General features: G+C 36.8%; 1 protein-coding gene across 8 annotated transcripts in view; it reads right to left on the bottom strand.

The window, feature by feature from the left end:
- LOC127654699 (peripheral plasma membrane protein CASK-like) overlaps window positions 1-26,417 on the bottom strand; it is a 237,015-nt gene that overhangs the window by 74,993 nt on the left and 135,605 nt on the right. For all 8 annotated transcript variants that reach the window (XM_052141981.1, XM_052141989.1, XM_052141985.1 and 5 more), the window contains 2 exons: window positions 4,049-4,154; window positions 1,196-1,273 (listed from right to left, as the gene is read on the bottom strand). In XM_052141981.1, the coding sequence (XP_051997941.1) occupies window positions 1,196-1,273; window positions 4,049-4,154 (184 nt within the window). The remainder of the gene's footprint in view (window positions 1-1,195; window positions 1,274-4,048; window positions 4,155-26,417) is intronic.

A 26,417-nucleotide genomic window follows, 5' to 3' on the forward strand; every position in this document is an offset into this window, starting at 1 on the left:
AAGGAACCTTTCAGGTTACTCATTTTCTCCCTCCAGACATTGCTTGATTAGCTGAGTCATTCAGAAACACAGCACTGACAATAAAGCTACTTGTGAAGAGATCCAAAATAAAGCCCATCACTCACTGTCATGCTGACATAACAGCAGAATATTAAACAGCAGAACAGTAGGGAAACCTTGGCTCTCACAAAGTACAGGTTATATTACAGGTAAAGGCAGCTTTACCATAAGATGTAAAAGGACAACCAGAATAAAGTATACACTTTATTCATTACAACTAACACAAGTTCAATACATTAAAAAACACCATCTGATATGCTACAAAATTTCATTCTAGATATATGCTGAACTAAATACAGTCTCTAAGAATACAGTAATATGGTAAGCTGAATCAGTCAGTGAGGAAACATTTACGTTTTATAAACATTTTACGAGTTTTATAGGCCACAATTCTCCAAAGCCAATTACATTTTTTTTTTATCTTTAGCCATACATGTATTTAGACATATAAATACATTAAATACATCATATGGCCTACCTGTACACTTTGATTTAAATGTGTAATAGATGTCAAAGCTTAAAAGATTCTCAGAAACATTGTTGCTATGCTTTGTGCGACAACTCTTTGTTTTTTAAGCTATAAAGAACACAGGAAGGCATTGAAACAAGCAATGTTAAAGTGATATTTCATCCAAAAATTTATATTTGAGATTGAAATGTGAATTAAATTTTTTGGGTGAATTATTCCTTTAAAGGTGCACTCAGTAATTTTTGTTCATGTTGTCTTAGACTTGATACAGTGTCATTCAAACACAATAGATTTCAGTTACAGATGCCATTGAAAAAATTTACAATTCACAGTAAGACATTAATTTAATCCATGAGGGAAAGTGTAAAATATCAGGATGGTTACTGAGATTAAGCGAGAACTATTCGGCTGGTCATGTGATTCTAACATGGCAGCCCCCATGTGCGGACCCTCTCCATGTAGAATAAAACAGATTTTTATAAGGTTACTGATGTGACTGGAGTCCTCATCTCATGTAAGTGGTCATGAGTTTATACATGTTTAAAAATTACAATTAATTTCTGAAGGAGTACAGCTTTTTTAATGAGGAACAATTACTGAGTGCACCTATAACAACAAGGAATTTAAAATAATGTGAAATATTAAATTGCCATGAGTGGTGTTTACCTGGCTACAGCCTCACTGTAAACAAACCCAGCATCTGCTCTCTTCACAATCTCAAAGCAGAGATCTGCTCCATCCATACTGAAAGACACAGACAGAAAACTCATCAGCTATTGTACAGCCAAAGGTCGATTTATAATTCATAACTTTATATTCAAAAGAAAGAGATCAAATCTGTATGGTACTAATGAAAGATCAACAAAAAAAACCCAAAACATTTATATATACAGTTACAATAAAAATGATTAAACACAAGTTTATTTTATCTTATTGAATGTTAGAGGCGTGAATCTTCATTGGCCTCATGATTCAATTATAATGGGATTCTAGACACATCACAATGCATCTTGTCCTTCAATTTTTTTCTTTTTTCAGTTTCTTCAAAATATCTTTTTTTTACTCTCTATTTTTTCCCCTTTCAGCTTTTTATTTAACTGTTAAAAAATCAGACCAAGTCACATTACATAAACTGGCCTTTTACATTCAGTATGAGCTGTGAACAAAACATGGAACATCCACAAGATTAAATAAATGGTTCTATAGTTTAAAAGAATGTCACAGTTTTTCAATTTCTTTCTTTAGAACCTTGTAAAAAAATCTCTTAAAAGCACAAGAAAAAAAATTGGTTCTCCATCAAAACACTGAATACTATTACTTCAACTTTAGTGTATGCACTTAACTCGCGTCTTTGTTTCTACATCTGTCTTTGGTGCATGCCATTGCTCTGCCGTGATTTTTAACTGAACTCGGAATCGATTCTGATTCTTTTGAGAATCGATTCAGTATCATTTGAGTATGAATCACGATGTATTGCTGAAACAATTTTCCCCCCACCCTAATTGAGTGTTGTGAAGAATCTACGTGAATTGAGTGCTGTAAAATACAAGATGCTGAGAGCAGAAAATAAAAGACTTTCCTTGGACTGCTTCATTGTCTCCTGATTCCTCCACTGCCCGAACAACCAAACATTCTACACTAGACAGACAGTAGCCCAGCTCAAAGTAAAATCTCACTGGTCACAAATGCTGTTCTACATAACAGCATAGGGCTTATTGATACAGAATTCCTGATTCAATTAGTTTCAGATCTGGATTCGATATTGATTCAAATGGGTACATTTCTTTCACAATGTCCATTTTGCTTACATATAAAATAAATTATTCTCAGCTAATGCTCTTAATTATAAAGGAACCTTTCTAGGCAACCCTTCTAGGTACAAAATTAAACATTTTATAAATCATAAGTTTTTTAATTAAAATAGTCACATTATAGCTTTTGATTTATTCTTTTTAATTTAGTCTATTCCATAAAGTAACATCTTAAATTTGCATTCATTATGTTGAATATATATTTTTGTTAAGTTTTTATTGTTTACTTGCATAATATGTATTATTTACAAGTATTTAAATTGATATGTAGAACATATGCTTTATCGGTACTTTCTCTTTAAGACTAGCAGCATCATAGACATTTTTAGTCGTATAACGTGAGATTAGGTTGCACATGCAAGTGATTTACTTGCATTATAGAGGGTTGTCACATAGAGTGAAAGATCGGTCTAGGGATTTAAGAATCAATATTGAGATCTTTCAAATTAAGATTGCAATGCATCAGAAAATAATTTTTTAACCAGCCCTATAACTGCACATTAGACATCAAATATTTTCTAATTGGCTGTGATTGCTGTGATTGTGACAAGCAGAATTTTCATTTGCAATTTGGATAGACAAATTTCTTGCAATATTTTGTGTTATGTTTTGCATCTGCAGGTAAACCAAAAGGTGTGACATCTAAGAGGTGTGCAAGTACATTTACATTTACATTTATGCATTTGGCAGACGCTTTTATCCAAAGTGACTTACAGAGCCCTTATTACAGGGACAATCCCCCCGGAGCAACCTGGAGTTAAGTGCCTTGCTCAAGCACACAATGGTGGTGGCTGTGGGGTTTGAACCAATGACCTTCTGATTTCCAGTTTACCAGTTATGTGGTTTAGACCACTACACCACCACCACTCCCAAGTAAGTTGGCCAATATCTCTGATACTGAACTAAAAGCTTTGGAGCAGGTCAAATGAAGCCCATTTACAATTGAAACAATTTAAATGTTATTCCATGTCTGCCTGTTCTGCAAGGGTGTTTCTGATTGAAACATCACAAATCAATGCTCTAAAACTGATGCATACAGTTGGGGCAGTGCCAGTGTGACAGAGTTGTTTCCAGGGTACAGCACAAAATCCCCAGAGAGCCAGCTGTACTTTTCCAGATAATAACTTATACTGGATGAAATTTCTTTGAGAAAAGCTCTGCATTTAAATAAGCATATTTAGCAATTGAGGAATTTAAATGCTTACCCTATTTCCAAAAAAAAAAAAAAAAAACAGCAGAGAGAGCAACAGACGTAGGACAGAGAACAGCATGTTCATGCATTGCTTCAAAATGCAAGTTTGAGTTAATTCAATCTTATATAAATGTGGTTCAAAACAATCATCAAGAAAAACAAAGCTACTTCTCACATTCAATGAAAACCAAAAGGAAGTTTTGGCCATTCTTTTTTTACACTGAAGCTTTGACTAAAATACTGCGACTGAATATTTCCTACTTGAGTAGATAAATCATCAAGTACACGGTTGAGGCAGGGATGGTGATGTTTGTTATTGCTGGTCTATGTACACATGTGTCAGACTGACGCAAAGACATTTGTGTACATAGACCAACAATGTTTTTTAAATTTGCAGACACAATGCAAGAACGTGTCCTGTGTGAAGATTCCATGTGAATATGGAATGAATGGAATAATAAAATAGACCAGACTGGAGGAAATTTGAGGAAGATGTGCTCAGAATGAAGGACTTACAATTCAAAAACCATGTAGAGCATCCCATCAGAGCTGTAGGTTTCCAGAAGCTCCACTATGTGTGGATGTTTCAGCATGTGACAGATACTCGCTTCCCTCTTCAGATCTACAGAAAGAGAGAGAGAGAGAGAGAGCATATCAGTTTTACACAGGAATCCACTGATTCTCCACATACTCGATATCACAATATGTGACTTACTGTATAGTAATGCTTGACCAGTGCTTAAAAAAAAACATCAAATTAAACCACTCATTACATTTACATTTATTCCTTTGGCAGATGGGCTTTTATTTTTATTTAAGTCCTTCAGAAAAAAATAATAGCATACCCAATTTTAATACTACAGGTTAATAAATTAAACACACCTTTAAATATAAAAATAATCTGTGCATTTCAGGTGAATATCACTATATTTATATTGTTTGTATTTATTTAGTATGATTTTTAACAACATAATCAGGGTATCTGCAGGTTTCAGCACATCTAATTTTTTACTTTTTAATACCCTTTTCTATACCATTTCAAAAATATTTAAGACCTGAATGTCACTTCAATCACTATCGGGGTTAATGCAAATACTTGCCCACTATTAGTTGCAACATGAAGTCACATATTAAATTACACGTATCTAATGCGAGAGTAAAGGGTTGGTTTGATACTGTATGCCTACTGTGTGTATTGCAGACATCTACAGTAGTTATTTAAGTTAATTACTTGTGCTTATGTTCATACTATACCCAAGGTACCTCAACTGGACATCACTCCAAAAATCTAACATAAACTTCCATTTGTTTTTTGTTTTTTAGTGCATTCATTGAGGCTCTCATCAAACATGTGCACAAATGGCCCTGCGCTAATAACACTACTCACAAGGTTCTTCTTGAACTAGACCAACTCGAATTATATATGGCGTATTGCCACATGTAAAACTTTTTGCTTTATCGAAGCTAATATTGCTTCATCAGGGAAACATTTTTGAAATGCTGGCAAATATCTTCATTCAACCTGTATGAGTGGTGCTTTCATTTTGAGAATTAACAGGATGTTAATTATGGAACCCATTTGAATATTAGATATCAGATTTATCAGATACCAGCTATCACAAACATAGCCTTTTGTTACAAATTGCATATAGACAGTGTTTAATATGTACAGTTTTACCATTAGCTATGTAGCAGACATTAAAATTAATCTTCAATTATTTGTATTTATATATACACTACCGGTCAAAACTTTTGAAACACTTGACTGAAATGTTTATTATGATCTTAAAAATATTTTGATCTTTAAGTGATACTTAAATGTTTGAATTTAATTTTGTATACAAAAATATAATTGTGCCACCAAAAAAAATGACATTTAATAAAAAACAAACGTTTTCGAAATTAATGACTTGGACCAAATAATAAAGAAAAGCAGCCAATAAGAGCTCAACATAGATGGGAACTCCTGCAATACTGTTTAAAAAGCATCCCTGAGTTCATGTCTGCAAATTCTAGGCAAACGGTGACTACTTTGAAGATGCTAAAATATAACACGGTTTTGATTTATTTTGGATTTTGTTTAATCACAACATAATTCCCATTAGTTCCGTTTATGTTATTCCATAGTTTATGACTTTATCATTATTCTAAAATGTTTTTTAATAAATTGTAAATTATACAATTATAATAAAGAATGATTGTTTCAAAACGTTTGACCGGTAGTGTATATAAAAGCATATGAATGTAAAGTTAATTCCACCATATTGTAGGATATCCAAAAATAATCTGTGTTGTAAAATATTAAATTTTTTCACTGTAATTAATGTTCATATTAATGTCAAAATTAGTTAATTCAAAGTGAGACTTTTATTTTGAAATATATTGTCATCGGCATCTTGTCTCATTATCTACACATGCACCAGCACAGAGTGAAAGCACAGGACAGTGCAGGTTTCATCTACATATGCACAAATTGTGACACATTCCATCATTTGAGCTAGATGTGTTTTTTTTTTGGACAAACACGATTTTAGTTTAAGCTTTCAATGATGTCACTTATCTCTAAATTCAAACAATAAATGTTGTATTCATGCTCTTTTACCCTTGTGCGTCAATAAAAAAAAATACTCTGAGGTTCTCAGAGTACAAAAATGTTTGCATCAAAAACCTGCCATAATAATATTATTTATTAATATTATTTTCCACTTTCAATTAGTTAACCAACATCAGTCTGAATCATAACTACCATTCTACTAACTACTATTCATTCAGTTTCAAGAGTTTAACCCTTTAAATGCCAGTTTGTTTACATAATGCCACTGTTGTTTCACACACAAATTTCTCAATACACACAGAAAAAACCCACACTGACATCCATACCAACACACCCACACAATTTTAGCAGCATCATTTATTCAATTGGCCTGCAGTGCTCTTTAAAACAGCTAACAGAAAATAGGAAAAAGCATGTATTTTCTCCATAAGATAAGCATGAGAAAAATGGCGCCATCTGGTGGAAAATATAAAACATTTAAATTTTGAAGCCAGGGCTCCAGAATGAAAGCATATTTTCATAGAATACATGATATTATGCTTTAATGGCACTGGGATCAAATATTGTAGTTTGAATTGGGGACATTTTTGTCCTGAAGGTCCTGAGTGTAGCTATTTTGTGTCTACAGTATATTATAGTTGTATTATAAGAACTGAGGTTGAAATATCAAAATTCCGCCAAAAATGCACACCTTTGGCCAAATTTATGTCATGGGCATTAACACAGCCAAAAAGACAAAAATGTCCCGAAGGCCGCACAAGGGTTAATGGTGCGTGTGACAGATTGTGATTCAAACAGAGTGGGGCACAAAGCTCTCATGAATGAATGAAAAAAAAAAAACATGAATATACATCAAAAGAGAGCATGTTGAAAGATACACTACAACTTACTGAAATGTGTCTTCTCTCATGTTATAGTCTGTTAATGTTGCAAAGTCAATGGGGAAACTTAATGAGGAAAATCTTGAGCTCCGGTGCCTACGTACACTGAACACACACATATACCAAGTGAAAATGGCACACCAACTCTATTCTATTAGGAAGACTCGCAGACTTGAGTGAAATTTAAGATCACATTTATTTGATGAATATAAAACAGAAAAGTAATGTTTCTCTTTGGCATAAGCCCAGGGCGAAGACGTTATACTTGGAACTGTCATATCCAGCTGGAAATAGGAGGCAGGGGTGAGGAGCCTACTCCCGTGCAGGACGGGACTCAACTGGTGGTGGTGGTGGTGGAGGTTGTAAATAGAAACAGCAATGTGATCTAAGATATAAGAGCAGACTTATAAAGCAATGGCTTACATGTGATTGGCTAGGAATTAGCTAATGGTGCAATGATGTACAGCTGCTAGTCTTCCCGCTAGAACTACGCTGCTCTTACATTTCTCTGATATCTGCGAGGCATTAAAGGTGTTCATTCCTAAGGTTTTCATTCAATGTTATGACCCAAGGAGGGAAATGTTCAAATCAAAATATTTATAGTAATACCTTGGAAAATTTCATTTAAGACTTTTTAATAGCCTTAATTTCCACCAAATTTATTTATCACCTTTTAATATTGTTTAATGACCCGTGGATACCCTGATAATAAACTTGTATCCAAAAGTCAAGGAAACAATGTTAAATCTAAACATAAAGTGTTAATGTATGTAATACCTTAATTTAATAACAGTCAGTAAAATGTCCAGCGCAGCACCAAAAAAGACCATGCTTCTTCTCTGCATCTTTCACTAATAATTAGTGCTCAGCTTCTGTCCTATTTGGCAACACACAATTTCTTTGAATGTATTCAATCTGTTTTTTGCCCTCTACACAGCACTGAGACTGCACTCATCAAAGTTGTTAACAATCTACAGATGCTGCGGACTCTGGAGCCATCACTTTCCTGGTCCTTTGAGACATAAGTTCTGCTTTTGACACTATCTCTCATAGCATACTCATCGCTTGGCTCTCTGAAATTTGCATCTCAGGCACTGCTCTGTCCTGGTTCATCTCTTACCTCTCTTGCCGCCAAAACTACATTTCTACTCATCAGTATAAATCAAATTCTGTTCCTGTTTCTCAAGGTGTCCCCCAGGGTTCCGTACTTGGTCCTTTGCTCTTCATCGCCTATATGCTTCCTCTAGGTCACATTATTCGCCATCATGGCCTCAACTTTTTCACTCTGTTATGCTGGTGACACTCAACTTTATATCAGCTCTAAACACACTGCCCCATTCCCCACAGGTTCCCTCACTGAATGTATTAATGACATCAACTCATGGATGATCAGTAACGTTCTTAAACTCCACACTGCTAAAACTGACATACTGATAGTTGGGTATCCAAGTGTTTCATCATGTCTCCCTAATTAGTTGGTCGATGTTGTCCTGGTCCTCCGCTATTATTCATAATCTTGGCATTATCCTTGACCAACACTCTCTTTCCATGCTCACATCTCCTCTCTCACAAAAACTGCTTTCTATCATCTACGTAACATTGCGTGACTCTCTCATTCTTATCACCAAGGATGCAGAAACTCTTGTTAATTAAATATTTTTATTTGTTTTCTCTCATCCTGTAAAGCGACCTTGAGTTTGAAGAAAGGCGCTAAATAAAATAAACATATTATTATTATTATTATTATAGTCCCCACATAGGTTGCATATTTATTGCAATGGGCATTAAATCCCTTAAACTGTCATCCTCCACAATATTAATCTGCTGTTAGACTGTGACTATCCACTTTGTTAAAGCAATCATAAAGCTGCGTTCATGATTCGCATCAAAGTGGCGAATGTGTTTTGAGTGTTTTGTGCCTCACCATGATGACTCACCATGAAAAGCGCTTGTAAACAAAAACGTCTCATTCTGCATTTTGGTGATAGTTAAGATTTGGTGTGCTTCTGTGGTAATTAAACTGTGCCTTACATAGGCTGAAAAAATACTTGATAGCTATTACAAGTCCCACCTGTAGTTTTATTTGATGATTGTTTTTTTTGTTTTTTTACATCAAATAGTGTTAAGATAATTTTTATCTTAACAATAGTGATTCTAGTCACTCAGTGATTCTTTTATTTACGGAGATAACAACCTCCGCGGCTTTATCATAGTATAGCGTGTAACGGTAAACTAGCGTGTTAAGACAGTTTCGCCCATAGAATGTCTATGCGACTGCCACATTATGCTATTTTATGCTTAGGTTGTTGGTTCTTATTGGTAAAATGCCTCTTGCGCTGTGGCGTGTGACGAAACAGGACGAGATGCATTCAAATGCAGGAAAATGGTTTAATGATAGACTTCCAAAACACAGAGGGCAAATTCAAAGAAGCGTAGTTATACAGAGTGCTAAGTCAAAGCCAAGAGATCAGTTCAATAAACAAACAGGCGGAGCAGGGCAAGGGAAAAAACAAACATGAGAAAGGATAAACTACTAGAGTTATACCGGAGTTAGCACAGCAGGATAACTTTCATCCAATAACCAACAAAAACCAAGTGAACAGGCAGGGTAGAGAACAAAACAGTGCAGGTGAAACTAATATTCGGGTGATTAGGAACGAGTGTGGGAACTGGAAGAAGCGGGGTGGATTGTGGAACTGGAGATTTCAGGCAGACACATTTCAAAGGTTCTGCCCTTCACACTAGTGCTTACGCTGTATTAATGGTAAATGCATTAATCGTGATTTAGAAAAATTAACACATTATTACATGAAAGTAATCCCATGCATTAATGTGTTAATGCTGGCAGCTCTACATCTATAACAAGTCTTATGGGCTTGTTTTGTACATCAAATAGTGTTAAGAGCTCCTTTCTCCATCATTTTATCAATGACAGAGAAGAACCTTCAGAGATTCTTTTATTTCTAGAGATTACAACCTCCGCGCCTCTATCATAGGAGAAAGCATAACAGTCAACTTGAATGTCTATGGATCACCGCATTATGCTATTTTATGTTAAGGTTGGTAGAAGGGCTCTGGCGCTGTGATGTGTGCATCAGTGTAATGATTCCAGGTGGTCACATTACAAAGGTTCCACCCTTCACACCAGTGTTTATGCTGTATTAATGGTAAATGCATTCATTGCGATTTAAGAAAAATTTACATGTTACATTTTTAATTAATCACATGCGTTAACGTGTTCATTCTGACAGCTCTACTAATAATACTAATTTACTTAATATGCTAATTTAATAATTTGACATCTGTGTGGCGAGAGTAACAAGTTCAAACAAGTCACCACTTTTCTCTCCCATATTAAACCTTCTAGATGACAAACCAGTCTGGCTTCAAAAGCTTGCTGTCCCTTACTGAAGCTCTGAGGCTGGCAAGAGCAGCATCCAAATCTGCCCACATTCTACTGGACTCGTCTACTGCTATCGAAACTATCAACCACCAGATCCTCCTTCCAACCCTTATAGCAATGGGCATCACAGGAAACGTGATCTGCTGGTTTGACTCCTACCTTACAGGTAGGTCATTTAGGGTGACTTGGAGGGGAGCAGTGTCCAAGTCACACCAACTAGCTACTGGGGTACAGCAGGGTTCAGTGCTTGGGGCCCCTCCTCTTTTCCATTCACATGATATTACTGGGATCTGTCAATAAGGCACGTGGCTTTTCCTATCATTGCTATGCCGATGACACAAAACTCTACCTCTACAGATAACTGCACGGATCTCAGCCAGGCTGGCAGACAATTTGTGTTGGATGAAAGAAAACCACCTCCAACTCAACCCAGCAAAGATGGTGCTTCTCGTATATCCAGTGAGCCCAGCAGTTCATCATAACTTTTTCTAGATTTGTCAACAATTATACCATCAAAGCCAGAAATCTCAGGGTTGTGTTTGACAATCAGTTGAAATTCAGAGACCACGTCGCAAGAACAGCTCGATCATGCAGATTTGCGCTGTATAACAATAGGAAGGTCAGACCCATCCTATCTGAGCTTGATACACAAGTCCTTGTCCAGGGTCTTGTTATATCTAGACTGGACAACAATAATGTTCTTTAGGCAGGACTTCCTGCATGTAGAGTCAAACTGCTGCAATTGATCCAGAACGTGGCAGAACGATTGGTCTTTAACAAGCCCAAGAGAATATATACCATGCCTTGCTCCATCGAACTGCACTGGTTGCAAACACCAAGTTGAAGGCATTGATGTTTGTTTACAAAACAACCACTGGCTCTGCACTACCCTATCTACACTCACTACTTCAAGTCTATGTGCTCTCCAAAAGTTTGGGGTTCCATCTCACAGAGGCACAAGATCACTCTCCCGGACATTCACATAAACTGTTCCTCGCTGGTGGAATGACCTGCCAAACCCCACCCGAGCAGCTACTTCTCTAGCAATCCTTCAAGAAATATCTAAAGACACATCTCTGTGGTGAACACTTGATATAATCCTACTAATGCAATAACTGTCTTCTTAAAAAGAAAATTATTTTTACCACTGTCTATTACCTTTCTCTCTACTTGTGCTTCTCTGAGCAATTTGCAACTTTGTATTACAGCATTTATCTTATTACTGCTTCCTTAGAATGAATAGCTTCAGTTTGTATTCCTCATTTGTTCGTCACTTTGGATAGAAACGTCTGCTAAATGAATAAATGTACATGTAAATGGGTCTAATTATTTTTAATTAAGTGTGTTGCCGTTCAAGAATTGCACAGCAACAGGAAAACAGAAAAACAATTGTTTAACGAAGCAGATGTGCCGGGAATCCATTTGAGCCAAGTTGAGCTCAAATAAAACAGGATTTCGGCTCTATCATAACATTGGCTTCCTCAGAGCACAACACACACTCCTCAGGCCAGACATTAAGTCAATGTGTCCTTATTTCTTTTTAACTGTCACACTTTCACTTCTTCTAAACTTGTGTCAGGACTTGTGTTGGCTTTCTAGCACCATGAGCAACAAATGCTGTCTAGGTTGATTCTTTAATACATTTTCCTATTCCAGATCTCTTCAAGGATAATATATAAAGGATGGAGCAATGGCCACTCGTTGGTCGTGAACATGTTTTTATGTCTTGCAAACTTAAACATTTTGTTTTCTGTGATAAATTAAACATTGTTTAAATATGTCACTAAGGTAGGTTATCTAGGTTGCGGACATGGATAAGGTTTTGTAGAAATTGTTTTAAACAAAAGTTTAATAAAAAGTCATTAAAATTTGTTTATGAATTTAACTGGGCCAGTGAGTCTGGCCAGGTTCTGACACATACTTATTTAAAACGTAAATATTGCTTAACATTCCACACAAGTGAGATAAATCAATACTAAATATTTCTACATTTATATTTATGCATGTGAAATTTAATAATTCAACTTATAGCCAGAAGGAAGTGAAAAATAAACCTTGAGCGGTGTTTCGTTGAGTGATTCAATAACTTTTGAGGTATTCAACAGTAAATTCCACTATCAAACACTTGGAGAGGCTGTGGAGCTACAAAAGCAACAAATAAAAGGCAATATCCTATGCTCAGTTTCACAATGTAAGCATGCAATTAGAGTGAAAGAAACAGTTTTATTATATTTATTAATTGTTTTATAACTATTTAAAGCTTAAGCATCAATTTACTCTGTCAACCACCACTTAATGAATAAATATGTATTTTGGTTGATAGGGAGAGTATACATACAGAAAATATGGGGGGGGGGGAGGGGGAAGGAGGGAACAGATTGTGGCAAGCCAGACACGAAAATGCATCCCTTACATGAGCACCACTGCTCACTATGTCTGACCTATGCTAACCACAAGGCCATGATTTGGACTAAAATGTATGGTTCTCATGTAATGGTATCATTCTTTCAACCTCACTCACTTCATCCCTAGAAGAGAGTTCTGACCTAGTGGATGCTTCTCCCACTCCCTGACTTGCGTTCAACAGCTGTGACCCAATTGGCAAGCTCTAGCCTTCACAAGTGGCGAATTACCTCCGACTGACTGCTTAAATCACCGTGAGGCAACATAGACCACCCTCACAAATGGAAGATTTTGGATAATGACAGTTGCTGAAGGTTTGATGCTACAGTATATTGTATATTTTCAAGAAGGATGAAGAAAAAAAAAAAAAAAAACAGACTTGGGCTAATATTTTGCTAATTGAGCACTGTTGTTGTTTTGAGATCCCTGGTTTATCAATCTTAATATTTCAGGTAATGACTGTTTCAAGGAGGTTAAACAGAGTTAATGTGGCATTATGATGCAGCACTCAAGGCTGAGAGGGCCAATAAGCAGCAGGACAGAGCAGCCAAATATCACTGTATAAGGCTTAAATACACCATGAAATTAAAATTAAGAGTTTTGTGGCTTTTAGTCCATGTTAGTGTTTTCGATACCACTGAAAAATTTGCTAATATGAAAATGTGCTACTGAACACACTCCTTTAGCCTAAAGTTAAATTTCAATGTAAATAATAAATTAAAATGTATGCATGTTTTCTTCAAGTACACTTGTTTGATTTTAAGCAGACCCCTACTGAAATCTGTTTTATTTTTTCCCCAAATCCTTTTTTTTAATAATTTTTCCAGAATACCATGTTTTCAATTTTAATTTAAATACATATAATAATAAAAAAATTCCTTAATCTTTTAACAAGTAAAAAATAGAACAATTACTTATCAACATACTACTGCATTTTTAAACACATTTTTATTCTTTACAAAAGCACTCTTGCTTGTGATATATTGCTTAACTTTTATTTTTATAACAATTGTTATTCATTAATCATTATGTATTATAATAATAATAATTATTATTATTTCTACAGTGAGGATTATATTTTACTAGGGATGCCACAATTCTCAATATACCCGGACATCCACGGTTCAATATGCGCTTGCAAATCGGTTTTGCCTTTAAATAATTTCTCTCTGAATTGGCTCTGTTTGTGTGTGCCCCTGAGTCTACGCTCTTAGATGAGGAAACGCCTCCCCGCAAGTAAATATCCAATCACTTTGCACTACAGTTAGGGGGCGCTTACCCATGCTTGCAATGCTGATGTCAGATTTCACACTTTAACATGGCGAGCGGTGAAGTGAGGTTGCAGTACGAGGAAGCGCCACCGTCTTTCAAATCTGTGGTGTGGGGACATTTCGATTTTGCTTTAGAGTATAATGCCGAGGAAGAAAAAATGGTAAACAAAAAAATGACTGTGTGCAAGCATTGTTCTACACATGTTGCCTAATCAAATGGAAACACTTCCAACATGACTGCAGATCTGCAGCCATCACCCAGCGATATCACTGTCTGAAAGCAGGATAGCAGGGCAGGTAATACAGTCATCCAAAAAGCAACAGTCCCTTGCAGATCCTTCCAGCATACATGCCCAAATACATACAGCCTTATTCCAAAATGAATTAAATTCATTATTTTCCTCAAAATTCTACAAACAATACCCCATAATGACAACGTGAAAGAAGTTTGCTTGAAATCTCTACAATAATATGTGAGCAACATCTATGTACAGGTTTGTATTTTTGAGAAAATAACGTTTATGCGTGGTTTTTGAAAAAACTAAAATGTTAACTTTTGTATGACAATTTTAGTGTTGAATGGTAATATGCGAGGAGGCATGAACTATCACAAATATTTATGTGATTCACACCTGAGGACACAAAGGCCTGTCCTCTGGGCCCATCAATGAGGAATGTGACAAAGAGAATGAATGTGAGAAGACTTAATGATCAAAATCAAGTTTTAAGTTAAAAGAAGTAATATGACTATACATTTTCTTTACATAAAGACTTTACTCAATATTAGACCTACATTACCGTTAAAAGAAGTCTCTTCTGCTCACCAAGACTGCATTTATTTGATCCAAAATACAGAAACAACATTGATATTCTGAACTCTTTTTACAATTTAAAAGAACAGTTTTCTATTTAAATATATTGTAAAATGTAATTTGTGATCAAAGCTGAATTTTCAGCATCATTACTGCAGTCTTCATTGTCACATGATCCTTCAGAAATCATTATAAGATTTTCTAATATGGGCATAATTAAGTGTATTTTACTCATTTACACCTGAACACATATTTGCAAGCACAAGCTTTGTTGATGATAATGAGGCAGCATAAACAAGTTAAAATATAATATAAACGTTCGTATTATTTTTATATCACATTACATATCATATTTATATCATACAGCATACAATGTAAATAACAACATTTACATGTAACTAAAACTTGCCTATTAGGACATATTTCAAATGTCAATACTTTCAATCCTGTCTGGAAACAGTCCCACTAGTAAAATATGTACGTTTATATAAAATAGCATGTCAACTAATGAAAACTAATTGACTTACTCGTTTGAAATTGTATCCTCAGCTGGATCAAGTCTCTCTTCAAAATACAAATGTTCATCTGAGTCCCGCTCTTCTGAGGAAAATGTGAACTCATCCTTACATCCAGAAACACGCTGAAAAGTTGAGTTGTGAATTAAATCTCGCAGTCGGAGGCGTGTACCATTTGCCTTGATCGTCTTAGCACATTAGCGTATGAATGGCGCGCTCTGCTGGTGGGTGGGATCACATACAGATAATGAAGCTGAGCCAGGAAAACCGTACATTGCTTTGTTTCATACAGATTACATCGCAGGAGAATATTTGATTTAAATTTTAATTGTTTTATTTAAAAGTAGACATTTTAAGCTTTCTTTAGGCATATGTTTCATGTTTGTGTGAGAAGAATTTAATTTAAGTTCATTTTAGTGTCGTGTTTCTGAAATATGCTCATGGAGACAGAGATGTCTGATAGCTCACCCTTTTTATTTTCTTTATTTTACAAAAGCACAAGATTTTGTTGTTATTGTGAGTGTACACAAATAAAAGTAGACACTTTATAGTCTCTAATGATGTCTTACACTTATCTGTATACCCAAAAATGACAGAGTATTTTAAGTTGTTTCTGCTGTAATGACGAAAATATCCAGCAGGACGCGCCGGCGCGTCTGTCGATCCGAATACATGCACATTGAGCATGTGAAGGTCATCGAGCAGCACCTCTACTGTCTGATTTGGGTGTTTGATGCATGTGGAGTTTCAAATTGAGGTCCTTATGGAATTATGAAAATATCTGGGACACTCTCATGAGGAGCAATGTGCAGCTGTTATATGAGAGAAAGGCGATCTGAGATGCAACTTCACTGTCTGAGGAGGAAAAGCTTGACAATTAGAGAGCGAAGTTCACTTGAAGAAAAGAGACAACTTTGCTTGGATGTTTGGCTAACATTCCCGCACAATCTAGACACTCTCAAGTATCTATCTCTATTCTACCTCTTATGTGACATTCCCATGAGTATCAGTGTCTACGAGTGTCCAAACCCTTCACATCACACACACGTTGGTACGGCTATCCTGATGAGGACTCTCCATAAACATAATGATTTGTATACTGTACAAACTATAGATTCTATCCTCTAACTCTTCCCTGTAACATTTTTACATAAAAAAAAACACCCCACCTATACACACACACACACACACACACACACACACACAGCTGAATGTACACATGTCACTCTCAGTGAAGCACTGAAGATTTTACGGTTTCTTTGGTGAAGGCCATTTTAGCTGCAGTAATTTTTCAGAGTGATAAAACATGTTGGCACTCTCCAGGAGGAAGAAAATCAGGGCTGAGTTGACAGCAGACATCCAGCACCTGAAGAATCCTCTCATCCCCTCTCACAGATAACACAAACACACACACACACAGCTGGCTTGATGTTTCCCAGGACTCTAGCCCACTCTATATTCCAATATGTGTGTATGTGTGTTTTCATGAGTGTATGTGAGCTGAAGAGTTTATCAGAAATGTGCATCATGTCTCATGGCCTAGTGGTTAGCAAATGCACTCAAACACATTGAACCGTTGTGGTCATGTGGCCATCAAATTCAAATTTAGCTGGCAACTTTTGCAAATTCTGATCCCTGTTATTCTCCCCATAATTTCCATTAATTTCTACAATACTAGGCTATACAGCAGGGGTCGGCAACATATGGCACACATGCCATCATTGGCATGTGGAGTCGTAATCACTGGCACATGGGCAACATCTAAAGAGGAGGATGTATTTGATTTATAAGTCCCTCACATCTGCATTTCAATCTACCTCATGATGTAATCCTTCCTCATAATCACGCAGTGTGTTTTCTGTAGTTATGAGCTGAATGGGCTTCACATTTCTGTGAATTGTTCAAGTGAACATAAATTAAAACAATAACAGCATACATTCTCTTGTTTTATTTATTGCTTTTTACTTTCAGAACAACACCTGATGTAAACAAGATACTGTTATCAATTAGCGATTTTAAACCTAGCACACACACTCCTTAAACCACAATGATGTTGACCATTCCTTATGAAAATGAACCATGGTTTTACAAAGTAATATTTATGTAACCAAGACCATACCATGCTGTATGGTGGAACCCAAGGTTTTGATACAATTAATCATGATTTTACTACAGTAATACAGTTGTATCCATATAGCAACCTGGTTTTATAGTAATAATGTAGTATTTATGACTGTATGGTTAATATAGTGATTACTAAGGTTGTTCTACAAATACCATGGGTAAACTATGGTTACTGTAGTAAACCACAGTTAATTTTCAAAAGAGCTCAAAACTATATATTTAAGGGATTTAATAATACATAATTGGGTTCAAAAATTGTCTGATACAAAATCGAAATGAAACATGGTGACATTAAATAAATAATAAATATACTGTATAAGATTCCACACAATTTCTAGGTCACTTATCAAATAAGTCATTTTTAATTGAATAGCAATTTTCACAACACGCATCGTTTCAAAGCAGCTTTACAGAAAATCATGCATTAACAGAAAATTAAACTGTAATATCTATAATGATTTTGAGTCATCATTGTGTAGTTTGATTAAATAATTAATTAAATAAATAATAATTGTATTTATAAACCCAGTGAGCAAGCTGAAGGCGACTGTGGAAAGGAACACAAAACTCCATAAGATGTTGGTTAATGGAGAAAAATAACCTTGGGAGAAACCAGGCTCACTGTGGGGGCTCGTTCCCCTCTGGCTAAACAACATGAATTTAATGACAATATTAGTCATTTGTGTGCAGTGCATGTCATGGTTTAAAATGTGTAAACTAAGTAAGTGTTAAGGTCCAAAATTATTATTATTTTTTTTATTAATGACTTACTTTGAAGTTCATCCTGGATTAACTGCAGAAGTTTATATAGATTCATTGGCCTTTGTTAGTTGGCTGATGAAGGCTTTTGTTGGCAATTAATTGATAGTCTATGTATTCCATTTCTAGAGTGTAGCAGTCCATCAATAAGCAAATTTGTGAATACCATAAAAATAATTTTTGTTAATATGAGTACTGATCGTTCCGTTTTGGTCCTCGCTGATACAGAGTTCCAATGCATGTTCTTTTGTTTTATTTTTTCTTAATTTCATGTCAACCATTTATTTAAATTTTATCAGAAAAACGGTGTTTAAATAAATGAATTAATAAAAAATGCAATCAAATAAAAATATCAAAATAATATTGTATTCTTTTTAATCAAATTAAGTGCTTTTATACAGAACCTCACAGCACAATGCAAAATACAAAATTGGAGTAATACTTTGTTGAAGAAAGTGCTGTATAACAGCATCACAGATGTGAGATATTGCTTAAATATAATACAATTACAATGTATTTCTTCTATTATTATTATTAGTAGTAGTAGTAGTATTACAGTGAATATTAAATAACTAATGTGATCCATTTCTGTCTTTACTCCCATTAAATTGAGCTTTTATTTTGGCAGAGCTTATATTTTGAAGTATTTCTGTGTTGTTAAAACGCTAGCTTCTCAATCCGGAGAAAATGGTCACTATGCGAATCAAAGAGATTATTCGACCACAAAAGGCTGCTATATAATAATACATATGTAGTCTGTATGTGCCTCGTGCTACAAAGTGAATTTGTGCTCTGCTCGCTGTCATCTGCTTCAAACAGAGGATGCAATGCTAATGATGGTGTTTTCCCTGTATGGGTCAAGTATCTTTAAAAGTAAGAACACTTTGTGTCTTTATGTCTGCACAACACCGGCTCCACACATTCACAAGCACTCACATTTGAAGTGTGCACCACATGCAAACTATAGATTTATCTAATTAAATCACAGTCTTTGCGGTTTAATAATCGCACTTACATAATGTGATTTAAATTTCTGTGCTGAATGCTTACGGAATGACATTCGTACATCAGATGGTAACGGTTTTTGGTATCGGATATATGAGCATGATTATATGAGTAAATAAGTGCAGTATTGTACCCAGTTCCGATACCATTATCGTATCGGGACATCCCTATTTAAAGGTGTAAAAGATGAGGACATTTCTTTGAGGGTGAACCATTTCTTTAAATATTTTATCATTTAATTTCTCAGGCTCAAACTTTCATGTCTGAGTGGGATGACAAAATCATAACACTTGTGCTGCAATAGTTCCAATGCTTTTTGTAAATTCCAGTTTAAAATTAAAGTACCAAATTTGTGCTAATATCACAGTTTGAATATTTGTAGGTAAACAAATTTTTCAGTGTCTTTTTTTAGACACATATCCATACATGTCTCTTACAAAGTTTTTATTTTTTTACAGATTGTGTTTCAACACTATTGTCTCATTCAGCTAATCCAGGCTTACTCCATACATCAGGGCAAGATACTACTGTATACTGCAAATTATCTATATGAACGTTTTGGGGAATGCTTTACTCTGTTAACGTCATTAACTTTTGATTGCCTTCCCACTGCAATAAAGCACATATGAGACAAAGGCACACAGGGGAATATGGAAACAATCATTTACCCTGATGTGGTAAATAAAGAGGATTTAGCTGAAAAAAAGTAATCTGCCCATTTATAGAGCCAAGAAAGAGAAAGGTAAGGTAACGCATATATCACTCCATGGATATATGCATAGCAAATCAATGTGTGCACACAGAATGATATTAGTCTTTGAAACACACAAGGTGCCTGTCAAAGAATGAGCATCATCACTCACACAGTGGCATGACTAATAAACAGGTGAAATATTCTCACAATCACTCACACATTCTCACAATTTACAAGATGGGAATCATGAAGCCTCTCACCAATTCTCTCTATCTCTCAAAAGAGATAAATGCAATGCAATGTCTTTAAAAGTAGATGCACTTTTTGTAGGCTATAGAGAGTGCATGGGTGTTTGTATGGGTGTGTGCATTTCAGTTGCAGTGTGGATTCTTGCAATTATACACACAACTTTCTACTATTTGATTTTAATGCATTTATTTACCATTATGTTTCCTAAAGACTCATTGTACTAGTTTTAACAATATTTGAGCTTTTACATGGAAATTCTTTAATCTAAGTGGCAATAACAGCTGATTGGTTAAAATCATAGTTCTGATTGAACAGGAAAATAAAAGAGCAAGTACAAAAATATTGAGATATATTGAACATCGTCAAAAGGCTGAAATATATATATATATAATTTTCTTTAGCTATAATCGTCCAGTACTAATTTGATCTGACTGTCTTTTTCTCTCTCGACTCTCTACTCTTTCACATCACTATTGAGAACTATGATAGCTCTCCAAATCAAATCACACAATTACACTACCAATGTGTATCAGATGTAGCATTAAAGGGAGAGAGAGAAACAGAAACACAGACAAACTATTTGCCAGAGAATATTACACTGGAAATGCATTTCATCCAAGCAAGCTTTTTATGGCTCAACAATGTCTTCCTGGCAGCCATATAAATGGTATTAATAAGCCCTTAAGGTGGACAGTGCTCTTAAAAACACAGTAAAGCTAATTACACACAGTGTGATGAATTAATTGTATGCATAGGCTGGCATACAGTACCTCACAAGACAAGAAATGGGTCATATAACTAGCCTAATGACTGAGTATTTAGATAAGTTAATTGGCCAAATAAAAAGCATATTAAAATCACTGTGATATTAATGATGTTGCATTATTTAATTTAACCAGCAAAATCCTCGCATTTCATTTATTAACTGTCAAACTAGCTTTCTTTCATAACATTACCCATTAATTCTAATCCTGATTTACAAAGTTGAACATCCCTTCATACATACTGTAGTTTTGGCAACATTTGGGGAAAGCAAAGGCATGGATGAATCAGCATGTAGACAACTCTGCACACATCGGGAGGAATGCTAGTGTGAGGCAGGAGAGTTAAAGAAAGAAGAGGAGGAGAGATGTGAACTCAGTAGTGGTCTGTGCTACACATGCTGTGTAGTCAGGACCACCATCAGAGAGGTTGTGCAGTAGGGCTCGGCTCACACTGACAGCTTACTCAGCAAATGAATATGCCCGTCTGTTTGTGTGTGTAAATGTAAAAAAACGTTCCACTCAAGCTATTCTTGCTGAGCTAGACTTTTCGTTATAAGCAATAATCCTGGTCTGCTTTACAGTTTATTTTGGCCAAAAACCACACAGTTACACAGGAAGAGGACATCTGAACAACATGTAAAGCGACCAATCAGTCATTTTTGTTTTTACGCACCATTTAGGGGTGTGTAAATCTGAACTCGATGATACAATAGTAGACCAGCATAAACAGGGCATGAAATTTGGTGCGGGAATTACAAGTATTGTGCATAATTTTAATAATCATAATGCAGGTAATTCCTGCACGTGAAAAAACTATTGCACCTTTTTATAACCAACAAAGCATTAAAAATTGCAAATGTAACACTGGAGCAACCTAGCTGTACCGAGTCACATTAGCCACTTTTCCATTATCGGGCCAGTGCGAGCCAGGGCTATCAACTGGCAAGCCAGGTCCAATAGCCTCGGACCTTGAGCCAAAATCGGTCTGCGTTCCTACCATTGGACCAATAGCCCTAAAACCTGCCCTTAGCACGCTGCTTTGGTGTCAACGTCAAACACTCTGCCCATTGCAAGCTATTATGTTATTTAGTTATCTAGAATATAGTTATATTGTTTGTAAACATTAGCTAGAAAGATAAGTTAGCATTGACAATTTAGCGACTGTAACTATCAGTGTCCCGAGTGGTCTCTCCACTCACAGCAGGACAAAGTCCCAGCACACCATCCATGATGTGTTTTAATGGATTTGTACTGTTCATACTGTTTTAAAAAATGTCCTGATCCTTTACAATGGTGCACTGGATACACAACCTGGCAAGTTCTGCGAAACTCAGCTGTGGTGATGTGGGAGTGGCTGAGCGATGTCTGTGGAGACCGTGGCCGGGACAGGAAGAACGGTAAGGATTGACATCTGTGGGAAATTATCTCTAACAGCTATTCTGTTATTTGAGCGGGTGGCAGAAGCATCAGGATGGCCGGAGACCCAGTGGGGAGACTGGATGCTACCACTACTGTCTGGAGAGGCTCAACTGGCAGCCCAACAACTTCCAGTCACCAACCTCCTGGGGTATAAGGACTTGAAAAGAGCCATCTTGCAACAGGTAAGCCAGAGTCCTGAATAACAGTTTCAATATTTCCACTCTCTGAGGTTTCTGCTCCGTGACACCTGTCGGAGGTGGCTGCTGGCAGAGGATCATGACACCGGAGCTGTCATCAACTTCGTGGTGCTGGAGCATTTCATCAGCCATATACCGGAAGGGATGAGTGGGTCCAGTGCCACTGCCAGGCGTCCCGAGTCAATCCAGCTGGCTGAGGACCATTTGGCAGCATATTCCCTCTCTTCCTCTCTCTTTCTCCTCTCTCCCCCTCTCGTTTCCCTCGTGCTTCTCCTATTCCCCGGAAATGGGAAATTCTGACCCCAAAACCAGTTCCCCGATCCCGTGGGCCATTCAACCCATGGGTTTTCCCTAACCCTACCCGCTTTCCACACAGGTTGGTGAATCTGCTTCCACGGGTGTAGGTGTGAAGTCTGGGCCGGTCTGCTGGAGCTGTGGGGAACCAGGGCATTCCCAGGACCAATGCTCCGCGATGGAGGTAAAATATTGGTCCAGATCCCTGACGTACCACAGGCTGCCCCCGATCGAGCAGGAGCATACCAGATACCTGTGAGTTTTAAGGGGGTACATTCCAAGCCTTGGTGGATTCAGGTTGTAATCAAACCCTCATTCACCAAAGCTTGGTTTAGTCCGAGGATTTGGATATAAGTGGGCAGGTGAAGATAAGATGTGTGCATGGGGACAATCAAAATTACCCTGTAGTGACAAAAGGGGACAAAAGCAGAGTGTTGAGGCTGTGGTTAGTCCCCGCTTCTCCCATCCACTAATCTTTGGTATGAATTGGCTGGCATTTACAAGTTTATTAAGTGGAATATGTGTGGATGGGTCCTGCAACAAAACATTTCGGTGTGTGGTGTGTGTGATTCACTGGCTGGCGAGGTAGTGCCAGGGCTGTCTATGTCAGCGCCACGTCAGCACTACGTAAGCCTCGGCTTCCCCAGCCCTTAGAGGATTCCCTGCAGGGGATTTCCTTCTTGAGCAGATGCGAGGCGAGACCCTTAGGTACGCCTTTGATCAAGTGAAAGTGATTTATGGTCAATGCCTCCAGCCAGACATCGCACTCGTATATCCATATTTTTTAATTAGCAAGGATCGGTTGTATTGAGTGATGCAGAACACTCAGGCAAAAGACGATACAACCCAATTGTTGGTACCGAAGAGCTGCCAGAAAATGTTATTCCAGGCGGCTCATTAAAATCCAATGGTGGGTCACTTAGGGCAGGAAAAGACACTGAACAATCTAATGGCCTGTTTCTATTGGCTGGGCATTCACATGGATGTTCACAGGTGGTGTGCAGCATGCTGTGAATGTCAGCTGGTGAATCCGCCTGCCACCCCAAGAGCACCATTGTGCCCCCTTCCATTAATCGAGGTCCACTTCTAAATAATTGGTATGGACCTCGTCGGGCCTTTGGAGTGGACGGCATGCAGACATCACCTTGTATTGATTCTGGTCGTCTATGGAAAGCGATATCCAGAAGCAATGCCTCTGCGCAACATTTCAGCATGAAGTGTTGTGGAGGCACTCTTCAGAATAATCTCCCAAGTGGGGATTCCGGAAGAAATCCTCACTGATCACTCTTGCTCAATGATTACTCTTCCCTCAATCTTACCAAGGCCCAAACTTGTTCAGTTTGGAAGAGCGGCCAGCTCTAGGAAGAGTCCTGGTTGTTCCAAACGTCTTCCATTTAATAATTATGGAGGCCACTGTGCTCTTGGGACCCTTCAATGCAGCCAAAATATTTTTGAAGAGTTCCACAGATCTGTGCCTTGACACAATCCTGTCTCTGAGCTCTGCAGGCAGTTCCTGTGATCTTATGACTTGGTTTTTGCCCTAATATGCATTTTCAGCTGTGAGACCTTATATAGACAGGTGTGTGCCTTTCCAAATCATGTCCAATCAATTGAATTTGGCTAAATGGAGGCACCTGAGCTAAATTTCAAGTGTCATAGCAAAGGGTCTGACACAGGGGAGATACCTTAATTTTTATAACATGAGTCTGAAAGACTGTCAAGACAACTTTTTGGGTCTAAACTCCTAAAGAGAAAGAGTACAGTGTCTCGTAGCAGTCATAGCACGCATTCATCAACTGAATGTTTATGTGCGCACGGTCACATGGAGTATACTTTTAAAGTCTAGAGCACACGCTAACGAGACATAAAAGCTGAAGTATACTTTGGGATTCAGTGGGAATTGCCCCCCTATTTTTAGACACATGTGGCATCCCCTAACTTGAGTAAATGGTGATCCATCAAACAAAATATAAGAGTATGAATCAGAGAGCCTACGGAAAAAACTCTGCCTGATAATAATCAGTTCCACTAACCAACAGAACCACATCCAGGTCAAGCCCTGAAGCATTTAGAAGCATTTCATCCACTCACTTCCCTTGTGAACTGTCAAATATCTCAAATGAACACTAAAAAGTAATATTCCGGGTTCAATACAAATTAAGCTCAATCGACAGCGTTCATTGCATAATGTTGATTACCACAAAAATTAATTTTGACTTGCCCCACATTTCTAAAAAATAAATAAATAAATAAAGCAGAAATCTGGGTTCCAGTGATGCACTTACAATGGAAGTGAAATGGGCCAATTCAAAAATATAGAGATAAGGCATAAACGATGTGCATGGTAACACAATTTCAGTGTACTAAAAATCACTTACCTACTAACCTTTCTGTGTATAATTATAGCTAATTTTACAAATTTGTTGCCATAACAAAGCTAAAATAATACACATATTTTTAACAGTTTAATTAATGTAAGTGCCTTTATAAAATTATAAGCTTCACATTTCTGCCTTTAAACCCTCCTAAAATGGCCCCATTCACTTCCATTGTAAGTGCCTCACTGTAACCTCGAATTTAGCTTTTTTTTCTTCTTTTGTGGTAATCAACACATGTCACAAATGCTGTTGACTGACTTTATCTTGTACTGAACACAAAATATTCCTTAAAAACAGCCAGTCAAGGATAGAAGCACAAGCACAGTGGACAATGATGGATTTAGAGGAAAATGGATCAAGAAGCTGAAGTGATGCTAAAGTCTATTTCTGCACCCTCTCAAACAGAAGAGGAAGATGTGCCTTTCTGTATCACAAGGTAATACAGTACAAAGCATATTGTTATTAATTTACACAAAATAATAAAAACATTGCAAATATAAAAAAGTTTGCTCGATTTACGCTGATAAAAAAGGCAGAAACGTGTCGTCACAGTCTGTGAAAAGTGTCCATAGAGAAAGCTCTGAATAAGTATTTGATGGATAGGAAAGTTTTGAGAAAGAGACAGGTAACATGTTTTGAGAAAGAGACAGGTAGGTTTGAAATCTAGTGGGAATAGAGCAAAATGAATTTTTAGGCCCATTTTTCAGAATTTATTTGTCTGTGGATGTTCACATCAGAGTGTGATACATTTATTCAACTTTTACTTTCAGTGAAGGAGCATCGCTTTCAGGAACCCTGATGCATTGTTCTTTCGACAATGGATTTTCAGTGTTCTCTGATGCAATGTAAACTTGTGTAAGCGTCCTTACACACAAGCCTCAAGACTTCGCTGTGTTAACACGTTCGCACTTTTTTTTATAAAGGGCAACCGTATGGAGTAAAAGCTGCAGCCGACATGTGATTCAGGGGTGTTGATAGACTGAAGAGACACGTCGAGTGGGACATGAGCGTCCGTTTCCATTCATTCTCTGAGTTAAGTATGAAACTTAAACAGGAGGGGATTATGGGATTGACAGTGCATAGCAACATTATATGCAGCACTGATGAGAAATAGAGACAACACTGTCCCATGTGCAAAAACATAATTAACCGTACTAATATTT

The sequence above is a fragment of the Xyrauchen texanus genome, chromosome 14 (assembly GCF_025860055.1).
Source record: "Xyrauchen texanus isolate HMW12.3.18 chromosome 14, RBS_HiC_50CHRs, whole genome shotgun sequence".
NCBI classification, from domain to species: domain Eukaryota; kingdom Metazoa; phylum Chordata; class Actinopteri; order Cypriniformes; family Catostomidae; genus Xyrauchen; species Xyrauchen texanus.